General features: G+C 34.6%; 1 protein-coding gene across 1 annotated transcript; it reads left to right on the forward strand.

The window, feature by feature from the left end:
* Positions 1–1086: 1086 nt before the first annotated feature.
* On the forward strand, positions 1087–14708 carry f11r.1 (F11 receptor, tandem duplicate 1). Its single transcript, XM_028466904.1, has 10 exons — positions 1087–1297; positions 9469–9528; positions 9802–9918; positions 10725–10874; positions 11712–11914; positions 12013–12115; positions 12224–12331; positions 12875–12887; positions 12994–13063; positions 14042–14708. Exons 1-10 carry the CDS (start codon positions 1249–1251, stop codon positions 14075–14077), a joined length of 909 nt encoding a protein of 302 aa, XP_028322705.1. The 5' UTR covers positions 1087–1248; the 3' UTR covers positions 14078–14708.
* Positions 14709–14973: the final 265 nt, after the last annotated feature.

A 14973-nucleotide genomic window follows, 5' to 3' on the forward strand; every position in this document is an offset into this window, starting at 1 on the left:
TTTGTTACTCAGTTCAAAGTCGCAAATAACTTATTTTTTGGTTTTTCTGAATTGTAAATTAAAAAAATTGTGAGAAAATTGATCAGATACATTTTTTATAGGAAATGTTTTTAGGTTTTTCTGCGCTGATGAGATAAGTTTTTATAGGAAATTCAGAAAAACTGAAAAACATTTTCTATAAAAAACAGTGCAACATTTTGTATTTACTTTTTTTTTTTTATCTCATCAATTCAGAAAACATAAACTTTTTTTTTATTCAGCAAATGCAATAAGCTTCTGTAATTTCACCTGAACCTACAACAAATTAAAAATTATCTCATCAATTCAGGAAAAACCGAAAAATATTTGCTATAAAAAATTATCTCATCAATTCAGAAAAAAACTAGAAATATTTCACAGAAAAACAGGGCCATTTTTATTCACTAATTTTTATCTCATCAATTCAGGACAAAAAATGAAAAAGTTTCACATAAAAACAGAAAACAGGGCCATTTTTATTTACTAGTTTTTTTTATCACTCTCATCAATTAAGAAAAAACGAAACTTTTTTCTTAAGCACTTAACATGGGACAGTGTGGGGCTGTGCATAGGTTAAAATGCAATAAGCTTTTGTAATTTTGCCTCAACCGACGACAAATTAAAAATGATCTCATCAATTCAGAAAAATAAAATAAAATATTTGATATCAAAATGTATCTCATCAATTCAAAAAAATAAAATAAAATATTTGCTATGAAAAAATATGCCATTAACTCAGAAAAAAACCGAAACATTTTTGCTATAAAAAATTATTGCATTAACTCAAAAAAAAAAAAAAGAAAAAGACGAAAAATATTTCATATAAAAAAAAGAAAAACATGTCAATTTAATTTTATTTACTAATTTTTATCTCACCAATTCACAAAAAACGAAACTTGTTCTAATTCTGTGATTGCAATAAACTTCCGTCAAAACCAAACTAAACAAAAACCCAGTGAAAGAAACCAGTGTCAGGCGCTGGCTTCGCTCGTGCTTTCTTTAGTTCCGGTCGGACCTGTTTTTCCGGAAGTCACCGTGATGTCACCTGGCCAATGGGCGGGCTGGGCTGGGCTGGGCGGACTCCTCAGGTGAGGGCGGACAGTTTCTGCCTCAGTAACCCTCGGTACCGACCTGTTCACCGGAGGAAACACCGTGTCTACACACTGCTGGGACCGTCCGTTTGTTGGAGGACTTTTATCCGGAGAAGAAGGCTCTGTGACCGGGGACACGATGACGAACCACGGCCTGGTTTTGGTGCTTTTGTTGTTCGCAGCCACAGGTGAGAACAGCAGCTCTGCTTCATAACGAGGCCTTTGTGAGGCCATGAAGCCTCTGGAAATGTTCTTTTCTCTACACTTACTATTAAAAATACACACAATAATGCAAGTTTAAAGCGTGTCAATAATCACGTTTGCTTTGGCCTGTTGTCCTGTTCTGAACTAGTGAGAAATGTAATACATTAGAGCAGAAACAAGAAACTTTTCATCAAAGCAGGTCCATAAACTGTGATATTAATATTCATGTCAGCATTTAGAATAATGAACAATCTAAGCAGTGCTACATTAATCAATTTAGACTTTCTTATATGAGTTTTTGGTGTCGTTTTGTATACTTTTGTTTCAATTTGTGTTGGATTTATTTTGTGCATATATTTGATCGTTTTGTGTAATTTTGTTGTCTCTAATATGGTTTGTCATTATTTAGCTTTGTTTGGTATTTTGAGTCATTTTTGTTTTATTTTTCCCTTATTGTTTCCCTCCTCCTGGCCGCCAGTTGCTCATGTCTGATTTAGTATAATCTTTGTTGTTTTGTGTATTTTTTAATTTCATTTTGAGTGTTTTATTTCGATTCATTTGTGTATTTGTTTGGTTGTTTTATGTAAATTTGTAATTATTTTCTGCATTATTTGTTTTTGTTTTGTGTTTTGGCGACATCTTTTTTAATTATTCTGTTATTTTGTGTCATCTGTTTTTTTTATTATCATTTTGTAAATTTTTATTTCATTTTTATTTGCATTTCTTTGGTCATTTTGTGTAATCTTGTATTTTGAAGTCTTTTTTGTTTAGTTTTTCTATTATTGTCGTGTATATTTATAGTCGTATTGTTATTTTCCTCATTTAGAATAAATCACCACTATGAGCATCAACAGTACACAATATAGATCAAAGGGTTTTGTCTTTATTGCTGGTTTTTTTGTCTCATGTTGTATATTTTTCTCTCATTTTATGTGTTTTTTGTTTTGTATATTCTGTTGTATTTGTGGCGTTTTCTAGTCATTTTTGGGGAAAATCTTTGTGTGATTTTGCATGTTTATGTTGGGGACGGCACAAAAATAGACCTAGAGCCACATGTGGCCCCCATGTCTAAATTATAGCCTATACATTACACCAACAAAATAAAAATTCTTTCCTCATTGAAGAAGTCCTGGGAAACCTATATATAAATTAAAGCTTCTCCTTTACACAAACACAATCAACTTATAGTTTCCCTTTTCTGTAACACAGCCCTCATTGTTTGTAGTGACATCATTCTCAATATTTAAGTTAAATATAATGCACTAAATCACATTGTTTATTTTATATTATATAGCACATTTTTAGCACAAACTGGTCTTATTCAATACTAGGTTGTTAATAATTCTTCAACCAATTAGATCTTTCCCACTGACCTCATCAGTGCATTTGTCTCAACTTCCTGTCTTTTTTCCATTCAGTTGTTTTTAATGAATATTAATATTATACAATGAGTGAGAGGATAAATTGACTTAGTGATTAAATAGGGTTCAGTGCAGACCACACAACTTCTTTAGAAACTCAAACTTCAGTTTGCTTCAGTTCTTTGTACTTTTAAAAAAATCTAAATCAGTCACATTATCTCCTCCAAAACATTGGCTCTAACTAAGGCTGAAACAACGAATCAATAAAATCCATCAAAAGCGACTAATTAAAGCATTGGCAACAAACGTCATGATCAATTCTTTGCGTCGTGCATTTTACATGCAAGCACCAGTTTTTCTGTGTGCACACAAGTGTTTGTGCGCCCGCACAGGGTTTGTTCTTGCGCATTAGTGTGTGCGCACGTCACGCGTGTTTCTGTGTGTGCATGTGCCATCAGTGTTTGTGTGCGCACACGAGTGTTTGTGTGTAAATGTATCATGAGTGTTTGTGTTTGTGCGCAGATTGCTTGTGTGTACACGCACAAGTATTTCTGCGTGTGCACGCCAGTGTTTGTGTGTGACTTGCTTGCGTGAGCGTTTCTTTGTTTGTGAGAGACACTTTTATTTCAGTTGAATCAGCTTAAGCAGGGTTTAAATGTGCTTTATAGATAAACTGTGTTTTAAAAAGAAAATCTGATTCATCGATTATTGACCGATTAATCGTTAGTTGCAGCTCTAACAATAACCTGGAAAACAAAGTTATTTCTACATTAATGCTCCCAAGTTATAACAATAAATAGTCCTGGTTCACAGTAAAGCTCAGAGGGCTGAGGCAGACAAAGAGGAAGCTTTCAGGAGTGGAGACAGAGACAGAAAGTCAAAGTACACGTTTGGCAAAGAGGTGAGGAAAACCAAACGTCTGTACTCTGAGAAACTTCAACACCAATTCTCAGCTAACGACTTTGCCTCTGTCTGCGAAGGTCTCAGAGTAATAACAAACTACAAGCCCAGAACCCCTGCTGCTGCTAACGACCTCCGTCTGAATGACTTCTATTGTAGATTAGATACACATTGGCCACGGTTACATGATGTTTTTTTTAATTCAAAATGAGTTATTCTGAATTTATTAATAAATAAATAGTCTCAGCTCCAGTCCGGACGGCCGTCTTAGATTAAGTAGCCATCGCAGTAAATCGTGCATGCACAAAACGACCCGAATTAACTTAAAGCGGAATTAAACAAGTTCAGTGTTTACAAGAAAGAAGAATTATCTAATTCGCAATTGGAATAAACCAGCCACTTAATTCAGATTTAAATTTAATTCTGAATTAAATTAGCATTAGGAATTAAGTGTTTACATGGTTTGTTTAAAGAGGAATTAAATTTTATTCTGCTTTAAAGAGAAATTAAAGCTCCCAATGGGACAGCCCTGACTCCATCCCCCCTCACACCTATGACCAGCCACATTCCAACACCCCCCCCCCCCCCCCCCCCCAATCACAGCTGGAGCCTCACCACAGCTGCTCTCTCCCCTCACCCCCTCACCCTGGGAGACTCTACAGTGAGCTCTGTGGAGTCCTTCTGCTTCCTGGGGACCATCATCACTCAGGACCTCAAGTGGGAGCTGAACATCAGCTCCCTCATCAAAAAAGCTCAGCAGACGATGGACTTCCTGTGACAGCTGGAGAAGTTCAGTCTGCCAACAAAGATGATGGTGAACTTCTACAGCTCCATCATCCAGTCCATCCTCTGCTCCTCCATCACCATCTGGTACGCTGCAACTACGGCCAAGGACAACGTCAAACTGCAGCGTATCATCCACTCTAGAGAAGGTCATTGGCTGAAATCTGACCCCTCCCACCCCGGACACAAACTGTTTCAATCTCTCCCTGGAAGGAGGTTTGCGTCCATCAGGACCAGAACCTCCCGACACAAAAACAGTTTATTTACCTCTGCCACCCTAGTCCCCCACTGACCCCTCCCCCCCACCCCCATCATCACCTCCATGAAGACAATATTACCTGCTGCACTGTACATATATATTTATCCTCTATCTATTCTTTATTTATCCTTCATCCTTTATACTTATCATTATTAATATTATTGTTGATGGCTTGTTTTTTGTTCCAACTACCAACTTAAATTCCTCGTGCTGTTTTAAAACTGTATCTGGCAAATAAAACATTTGTGATTCTGATTCAAAATGTAATTTTAAAGAAATATATGTGATTACATTTTTAGGGCCTCATCACAATAAAATGCACATAATCTGCAGTTGATGACAGTGTACTTGTTTTGTAAATCTGAAATTAATAACAATAGTTAACTCAAATAACCATAATAAGCGTGTTTGGCATGATTTCAGGAAGTTTAACAGCCTGTAATGATGAGGAAAACATGATGAAAAGGGAACAAAACGTTAATGTGTGAGTCAGAGGATCTACTTCATGAGGTGTGATGCGCCCTGTGGTTTGGTCTGAGTGTGTACTGTAGTAAAAACCTTGAGCATGGTGTTATCTATGTGTGTCACTGTCACAGATGTGTGTGTGCTGCCGATGGCTTTAAGGTCACTCTGAACAAACAGAAGCTGTTCTGTGAGAATGAGGACACTTCACAGCTGAAACTAGGGCTGCACGATTAGTCACATTTATTATCGTGATGACAAGTTTGTCTGCCACGATTAAATTAACCTGATTGTGGGCGACTTTCATTTTTAAAATGCCAGCTATTATTATTGTTATTTAGTAGCTTTTTAGTTTATTTAGTAGCTTTTTAGTTTATTTAGTAAATTTTTAGTTTATTCAGTAGCTTTTTAGTTTATTTAGTAGCTTAAAAAACAGTTTTGATCTGAAAAATAACCTATGACCACAATACCAACTCTGCGGTTTGGTAGTAGACAATGAAGCAGAGAAGAAGAGCTCTCCTAAATGACCTTTACTCTTACGCTGACGCGCTCTGGTGGCTGAAGTTAGAGAGTAAATCTTGTTGAAGATGCACAAAAAAATGACAGCGAATCAAGAAAAGTTTAGAACATCAAGAAACACCAGCGTGTTTAACATTTACACTGGAACGGTACAGGGACTTTGTGAAGCAACATTAGCTTTAGCCTTCATGCATTTATTGTATTTAAAGGGATGATCCACTCTTTTTTACAAATGTGGCCTAAAATCCTTTTAAAAAAATACAAATTATCAAAATTACTCTAAAAATCCCCAGGACTTTAAAGTATTTATTTCTATTGTTGTTTAAACCTTTTATTTTGCATTCTTATACAATATTGATCCAAAAAGAATTTAAATTATCAATTTGGCCATAACTGTGCAGCCCTCGCTGAAAGTAGGAAAAAATAAGTTATTATTATGGGATGGTTCTCTAACTATCATAGCTCCACCCAATCTTAAGTAACTCTACAGAAGCCCTTCATAAGATTGCAATACTTGCTTTAGATTTATGGATTATTATTATTATTACTGTATTATGCTAGCTTTGCTAAAGTGTGTGAGGAAGCCTTTGGAAATATGTTGCAACATTAAACTTGTCTCTTTAGTGTGGATGCTTTGTGATGAGCTGGTGTCTCCAAAATGTAAATATGTAAGAATCAGTAGCTCCTTTGGAGGGGTTCTCAACCTTTGGGTCAGCACCCCATTTGGGGTCGCAAGACACTGGGAGGGGGTCGCCAAATACCTTCAAGAAACAGAATATATTTGAGCCCGTTTTTGCTTATTTTTACCCTTTTTTTGCAACTACACCAAACTTTCCATATTTTAACCTATTTTCATCACTTTTTCTTGCCAGATTTTTGCTTCTTTTAATGTATTTTTGCTACATTACTCCCATTTCTGACACTTCTACATCACATTTCAACGCATTTTCTGCACATTTTTTCCACTTTCTAGAGATGTTCAGCACTTATAAACCCTTTCCACCACTTTTCCTCCTAATGTCACATATGTCGACCCATTATTGTCACTTTTAACCTATTTTCACCAAATTTCATCCTTATTTTGGCCAATTTCTCCACATTCATGATTTGTCATGGCCGTTATTTGCCAGTTTAAGCTAATTGTTCCAACTTTACCCCCTCCCTCCATTTCTGCCACTTTTAACCCAATATTGACACTTTAAACCCTTTTTTTAATCACTTTTTGTCTCTGTTTTTGACCACTGTAGTGTCTGTTTCTCCATTTTTGGTCATTTTTAACCTCTTTTCACCATATTTCATGCTTAATTTAGCCAATGTAACTACATTTACGTTTTGTCATGCCCATTGTTTGCCAATTTGAACTAATTGTTTCAATATTGACACTTTTAACCTTTTTACCACATTTTCTGTCCGTGTTTGGCTGCTCTAATTTGCAAATTTCTATGTTTAAAGAAAAAAAAAAAAAAAAAATCACCACCTTTTTGTAATTTTGAATCCATTTTATTTGTGATTAAAACAAGGATTTCCATCTTTAAGATGACTATAATAATAATAATAATAATACATGTTCCTGGATAACAGTGGATATTATTCATAGAACAATGGACCATCATTTTACTGACTTTATGGATGGACCCCAAAAATCTCTCCCCTTAATTCCCCCTTATAGATGGTCCTGTCTCCACATGACTGTTGTTCAATGTTCATGTCTGTGTTCAACTTTTATTTTGGCGGTCTCGGGGCTGAGAAGGTTGATAACCAGTGCTTTATTATAGTAATGCGTGTGCTACGCTGTGTGTGTGTGTATGTGTATGTGTATGTGCGTGCGTGCGTGCGTGCGTGCGTGTGTGTTCACTCTAGACAATCATTGACCCACCCCACACTGAAACTCAAAGAATGCAAACAAGGAAGTAGTCACATGCTTTCGTTTCAAACTGAGGCTCAAAGATTATTGTAACCACTCATTTATATATTCACAACATTGATCTAAAGCTGCCTTTTTACGTAGTTTGGCAACACATTAATACTGTGACTCTGTAGTTAATGATCAAAGCTGTGCAGGAGCAACACATGGAGTCACTCATATATTTATTTATTTCTATTACTGTCTGTGTATGTGTGTGTCTGTGTCTGTGTGTGTGTGTTGTGTGTGTGTGTGTGTGTGTGTGTGTGTGTGTGTGTGTGTGTGTGTGTGTGTGTGTGTGTGTGTGTGTGTGTGTGTGTGTGTGTGTGTGTGTGTGTGTGTGTGTGTGTGTGTGTGTGTGTGTGTGTGTGTGTGTGTGTGTGTGTGTGTGTGTGTGTGTGTGTCACTCTGTCCTGAACACAGTTTCACCAGAAGATAGCTGACTCAGCACATTGGAATGAGGTGTCTTTATTATTTAGGATCCACACCCTTAATGCTCATAAATTAATTAATATACAAACCAGGAGATGTTTTTAAAGGTTAACCTGCCTTTTAAATGGTTTTATGTTTTTATTTTCAAAAGTATCACAAACACCTGTATTTGTTTGATTTGTATCTTGTCATTTTAAATATTTTCTCTTAATTTAAGGAAGTTTATTTATTTAACTGTTAATTTTTTTATCTTCCTTTTTAGACCTTTCTTTTACATGGCAATATTTGGAATATTTCTAGTTTTTTATTCACTTTATTCCTGTTTTGTGTATTTCTATTGTCATTTTTGTGTATTTTTGTCAATTTATTTGTCAACTTTATTATCATTTTGTGTTTTTGAAGCTATAATGTGTGTTTTTGTTGTTTTGTGTTATTAGTCATTTTCTGAATTGTTGTTTTTTTTTGTTAATTTCAATTCATTGTCATTTAGATTTATTTTTTAGTTATTGTTGTTCTGTTTATTTTCTTTGTATTTTTTTAAGTATTTTCTCTCATTGTGTATGTTTTTGATCTATTATTGGAATCATTTTTATGTTGTATTGTTAATTTCATTTGTTTGGAGTCATAATGTGTGTTTTTGTTGTCAATTACATTTCTTTGATACTTTTTTGTTTGTTTTTGAAGCAATAATTTTTGATGTTTTTGTCTTTGTTGTTTTGTGTATTTTTTTAAAATAATTTAAAAAAATATTTTGTCATTTTTTGTGTTTTTGTTGTTTTGTGTGTTACATTGAATTGGAGTCATTTTCTGTTTTTTTTTTGTTGATTTATTAATTTCATTATCTTTTTTTATTCATTTAGATTTAAAAAAAAAAAAATACGTGTTGATTGTGTTGCTTTAGTGTTACATCTCAATGTTTCAAAAAGACACAAAAATACACAAAATGACTTCAAAAATACACAAAAAACCAACAAAATGACAAAAAAATACTCAAAAATACACAAAATGACAAAAAAATACTCAAAAATACACAAAATGACAAAAATTACACAAAATGACTTAAAAATGTACAAAAGGACAAAAATACTCAAAAATACACAAAATGACAAAAAATACACAAAAGGACAAAAATACACAAAATGACAAAAAATACACAAAATGACAAAAAATACACAAAAGGACAAAAATACTCAAAAATACACAAAAGGACAAAAATACACAAAATGACTTAAAAATGTACAAAAGGACAAAAATACACAAAATGACAAAAAATACACAAAAGGACAAAAAATACACAAAAGGACAAAAAATACACAAAATGACTTAAAAATGTACAAAAAAACAAAAATACACAAAATGACAAAAATACACAAAAGGACAACAAAAATGTGTGCGTGTGCACATAGGGCTGCATTCATAAAGCCTTTAGGAAAATGTCAACATTAGTTTAAATACAGGGATAAAATAAAACAAATAAAAGATGATTTTTGTTGACACTGAACTTCATTTCTTCTCTTTTCTTCTTTTATTTTGTAGGTGTGAGCAGCTTCACTGTTAACACCAAAAATGCAAACGAGAAGGTGAAAGAGTTTGAAGGTGAGAAACATCTGAAATTACTTTCTAATGGTACAAATGTCTTTTTATATTTCAGCCTGTGCACGAATTATTCCCATCTGCTGAATTGTATTTTTTAAATTTATTTTTTGAAAAGTTTGTTGGTTTTTAACACTAATAAACACTGAAACAATCACTTCCTTGATGTACATTTATTCAGTTTAAATAGTAGATAGTAAATAGAAAGGGTTTGATTTCATTCATTTAAATTTCTGTTACTGTGTGCGTGTGTGCGTGTGTGTGTGTGTGTGTTAGGAGTTGACCTGACGTGCTCGTATTCAGCAAACTTTGGCTCCAATGCCAGAGTAGAGTGGAAGTTCTCTAATGTCAAAGGTTCACAGACGTACGTGGTTTATAACGGAAAGGTCACACGTAAGTTTTTGTTTTGTTTTGAGTCATTGTGTGTTGTTGTTGTCGTCATTTAATGTGTTTTTGAAGCCATAATATGTATTTTATGTTTTTCTTATTTTGTTTACGCTAATGTATGCTGTTGTTTTATGTGTTTTTTGAGTCATTTTCTGTTGTTTTGTGTGTTTTTGTTGTCATATGTGTTATTGGAGTCGTATTCAGTATTTATGTTGTTTTGATAATTGTATTGTCATTCTGTATTTTATAAGTCATAATGTGTGTTTTATTTTTGTCGTTATTTTGTTTGTATGTTTCTGTTGTTTTTTGTGTTTTGTTTTGGAGTAATTTCTGTGTTTTTGTTATGTTAAAAGTATTGTTTTGTTTATTTTTTTAAGCCGTAATAAGTGTTTGTCGTCATTTTGTATATTTTCTCTCATCATATGTGTTTTTGTTGTTTTATGTAATTTTTTTGGAAGTAATTTTCTATATTTTTATTTTTTTACGTATTTTTGTTGTTTTGTGTATTTTCTCTCATGTGTGTTTTTGTTGTTTTATTATGTGTTATTGACATCATCTTTTGTATTTCTGTATAATTTTATTGTCATTTTGTGTCTTTGGTAAGCTGTGTTATTTTTTGTTGTTTTGTGCTTTTTGTGGTTGTTTGTGTGAATTTTATTGTCATTTTGTGTGTTTTTGAAGCTACAATGTGTCTTTTTGTTGTCGTTTTGTGTATTTTCTCTGATTATGTGTGTGTTATTGTTGTTTTTGTGTGTTATTGGAGTGATGTCGTGTATTTTTGTTATGTTAAAGTTGTTGTGTATGTCCCACAGAGCCGTATGCTGACCGTGTGCAGCTCTACGGTGGCAGTAATCTAAGATTCTCTAAAGTGAACCGTAAGGATAACGGATTCTACGACTGTGAAGTCACTTCAAGTACAAACACTGAGTTTAAGGAAACCAGAGTAACTCTGACCGTTCTGGGTAAGAACAACATTATGAAGTTCGTAGATTTTTTGATCATTTTAATTGTTTTTAGAGTCATTTTATATCTTTGTTCTCTATTTTGATGTGTGGTGTTTTTCTTTTTGGATTATTTTGTGTATTTATGTTGTTTTTTTGGGGTTTTCTGTCATTTTTGTTCATTCTGGTAGTTGTTTTGTATATTTTTCTGACACTAGGAGTCATTTTTGTGTATTTTGTTTATCGTTTTGTAGATTGTTCTGTCATTTTGTCATGTTTTTGTGTGTTTTGAGTCATTTTGTATATGTTTTTGTTTATTTTTGTAGTAGTTTTGTGTGTTGTTATGTTTTTGGAGTTATTCTGTATATCTTTGTAGTCATTTTGTATATTTTTCTGATACTTTAGTAGTTGTTTTGTGTATTTTTGTTGACCATTTTTTCAGTTTTCCTGTAATATTTTATTTTATGTTATTAGAGTCCTTTTTGTGTATTATCTATTATTTTGTAGATTTTTCTTTCATGTTGTGTTTTTATTGGAGTCATGCTGCTTATTTTAATTGTCATTTTAAATATTTTTATGTCAATATGTGCAATTTTGTTGTCATTTTGTGTGTTTGTTCTTTCATTTGGTGTGTGTTGTTTTGCGTTTAAAAATGAATAATAATTTTTTAGTGTCTTTGTTGGGTTTATTGTGTGTTTTGCTGTTATTTTTGTTGTCTTATATATTTGTTTGATACTTTTGGAGTCGTTTTGTGTATTTTTGTTCTCCTTTTCTGTTTTTCTGGAGTCATTTGTGCTGTTGCATGTCTGCTCTGAGGCTTTGTGCGTTTCTAATAAACCTGTGTTTCCGTCTCCTCAGTGCCGCCGTCTAAGCCAATGTGTAGAATTCCAGTGTCATCGACCACAGGCAAACCCGTCACTCTGACGTGCTTCGATGGCGAGGGTTCTCCTCCTCCCACCTACAGGTGGTACAAAAATGGAACGCCTTTACCAGAGAACCCCAGTCAGATTGCTGCCTTCAAGAACCTCACCTACACGCTGGATCCTAAAGCTGGGAAACTGGTGAGGAGTGTTTGCTTTTGCTTTTACTACGTCTGTGGATGTTTCTCTGATTTAAAAAAAATAAATAAATAAATATATGAATAATTTCTCTGCTGCAGACTTTTCCTTCTGCTAAAAAGACCGACACGGCCCAATACTCCTGTGAGGCGTTCAATGAAGCTGGGCCTCCTCAAACCTGCAAAGCTGTGAAGATGGAAGTTCGTAAGTTCCTTAGAAGTTTTTCCTTAATTTGATTTCTCTCCAAAGAAGAAGAAAAACATGAAGATGTAAACGTAAAAATGAGCGTCTGTGTGGAATGTTCTGTTCAAGGTGACCTGAACGTTGGAGGAATCGTTGCTGGGGTGATTGTGGCGCTGCTGCTTCTCGCCCTCCTGGCGTTTGGGATTTGGTTTGCCCACAAGAAAGGATATTTTCCTCGTGAGTTATCTTCACTTGTTTCTGCATCGTCTGCTCACATCATTTTTAAAATAGACAAAGTTATGAGAAATGTCATCAAGTTTTCATTTCGTAAGAGGCTTTAAATTAGGTTTGCAAAGGAAAAAAACATTTCTGGTTAATTTCCATGAGAAGCTTAAGAATTTTGGGAATTTTCAAAAATAGAAACTTTTCGTGGGAATTAGTTATTGGCATTAACCAGAAATTGGGAGTCATTTTAGCTAACTAATGCTGATGCTAAAAATATAACCTTTTCTGTTTTTTGTGTTATTTTGAGTTGTTTTCTGTAGATTGTTTTTATTTATTTTTTCTATCAATTAGTTTATTTTTGTTGTCATTTGGTATATTTTTCACCAGTTTTGTGTTGTTTTTGTGGGGGTTTTCTTGGGAATCATCTAACATATTTTTGTTGGGGTTTTTGGAGTAATTTTGTATATTTTTGTTTAGTTTGGTAGTTGTTTTGTGTATTTTTGTTGACATTTTGTATATTTTCTTAAATCTCTTTTCTCTCTCTTCCTCTTACAGAGAAAAGTGAAAGGTGAGCAGAATATTTGAATGACTTAACATCCATCATATTTTCTGTTTCCATGTTTATAATGTTCATGATAATCTCATCACATGCACTTTTTAAACTCCTCCTACAGCAAACCCAGGCCCAACGTGGTCTACCAGCCTTCGTCCGTGTACAGTGGCGCTGCTGATAATTATGATGACGTGAGTAATACCGCTGCATCAACGAATTGATAAAAATCAATAAAAATTCACTATTAAAAGCGTTGGCAACGAATTTCATTAACGATTTGTGTGTGTGCGCACCACGAGTGTTTGTGTGTGTGTGCGCGCACCATGAGTCTTTGTGTGTGTGTGCACACCATGAGTGTTTGTGTGTGCGCACCACGAGTGTTTGTGTGTGTGTGCGCTCACCACGAGTCTTTGTGTGTGTGTATGCGCGCACCACGAGTGTTTGTGTGTGTGTGTGCGCATTTGTGTGTGCGCACCACGAGTGTTTGTGTGTGTGTGCGCTCACCACGAGTCTTTGTGTGTGTGTATGCGCGCACCACGAGTGTTTGTGTGTGTGTGTGCGCATTTGTGTGTGCGCACCACGAGTGTTTGTGTGTGTGTGCGCTCACCACGAGTCTTTGTGTGTGTGTATGCGCGCACCACGAGTGTTTGTGTGTGTGTGCGCGCATTTGTGTGTGCGCACCACGAGTGTTGTGTGTGTGTGCGCTCACCACGAGTCTTTGTGTGTGTGTATGCGCGCACCACGAGTGTTTGTGTGTGTGTTTGCGCATTTGTGTGTGCGCACCACAAGTGTTTGTGTGTGTGCGCACATTTGTGTGTGCGCACCACGAGTGTGTGTGTGCGCGCACCACGAGTGTTTGTCTGTATACGTGCACCATGAGTGTCTGTGTGTGTGCGCGCCCCACAAGTGTTTGTGTGAGACTTGCGTGCGTAAGCATTTGTGTGTGTGTGTGAGACACTTTTGTTTGAGTTGAATCATCTTAAGCAGGGTTTAAATGTGCTTTATAAATACACTGTAAAAAAAAAAATCTGATTCATCTATTAATTGATTAATTTATTGACCTGGTTAATCTATTATTAATATAGTCGTCAGTTGCAGCTCTAGTAAGTAATACCTCATGTTGAAAAAAAGTGTGCACGTACTGACCTGTGCACGTGTTTGTGTTGCAGGGGGAGTTCAAGCAGAAGTCTTCGTTTGTGGTTTAGTGCATGTCACGTCTCAACGAGCAGAAGTGCACGTGTCAGCATCGTTCAGCTCTACTACAACCATGTACAGTTTAGTCACAGTGAGGTTTAACTCACGTTTGAAGTGTGAGTGACTCGTTTAGACCAGTTTTTACTCATTATTATGTTTTTAAATAACACCCATTGACCTTAAACACATTATGCACTAATCACAGTTTCAACACAGGATGTGTTGTGGTTTGGGTTGGTTTTTTAAATACAACTACTGTGTTTACCCTTTGTGTTTGGTTTTTAATTTAATTAAAAGTTGACAGTTAAAAATTAGGTCTTTCATGTACTTTGACCAAAGTTTATAATTTGACTTAAGCAGTTTTTGATTTGTTCACTGTACTTCAGAGGATCTGTCAGCGAATAACAATGTGTGGTGAAAAAACCCTCATCCCATGAATTTGTTTTTGTTTTTTGTTTTTATGAATTGTTTATTGATACTCAGGTTGTTTGCTCAGATTTCATCATGTAATGTAGACCACAAGTTAGAATATTTAGAATGTGTGAATTTTATGTTTTGTTTTTAGGTGTGATTGTTTCTGTATATAGAAATGTTACTCTAAGATTTTTGCTGTACATTTATTAAAAATTAAAACAATCAAAATGTTGTTGTTGAGCTTAATTACAACAAAGTAACTCCCTTGTCACCTTTTCAATTTTATACTTTATAGATTACGACAAAGGACCTGCCAAAAAATGAATGTTTTATACTAACACTAATGAGATTATTTGAAAAGGTTCATAAACCCTAGAGATGTTAGCACTCCATTGGAAGCTACTTGTGCTTCCGTGTTTTGCTGAAAGACACTTTGTGTATTTTTTCCTCTCATTTTATTTGTATGTGTTTATTAGTTTTTTCTGTTATTTTT

The sequence above is a fragment of the Gouania willdenowi genome, chromosome 14 (assembly GCF_900634775.1).
Source record: "Gouania willdenowi chromosome 14, fGouWil2.1, whole genome shotgun sequence".
NCBI lineage: Eukaryota > Metazoa > Chordata > Actinopteri > Blenniiformes > Gobiesocidae > Gouania > Gouania willdenowi.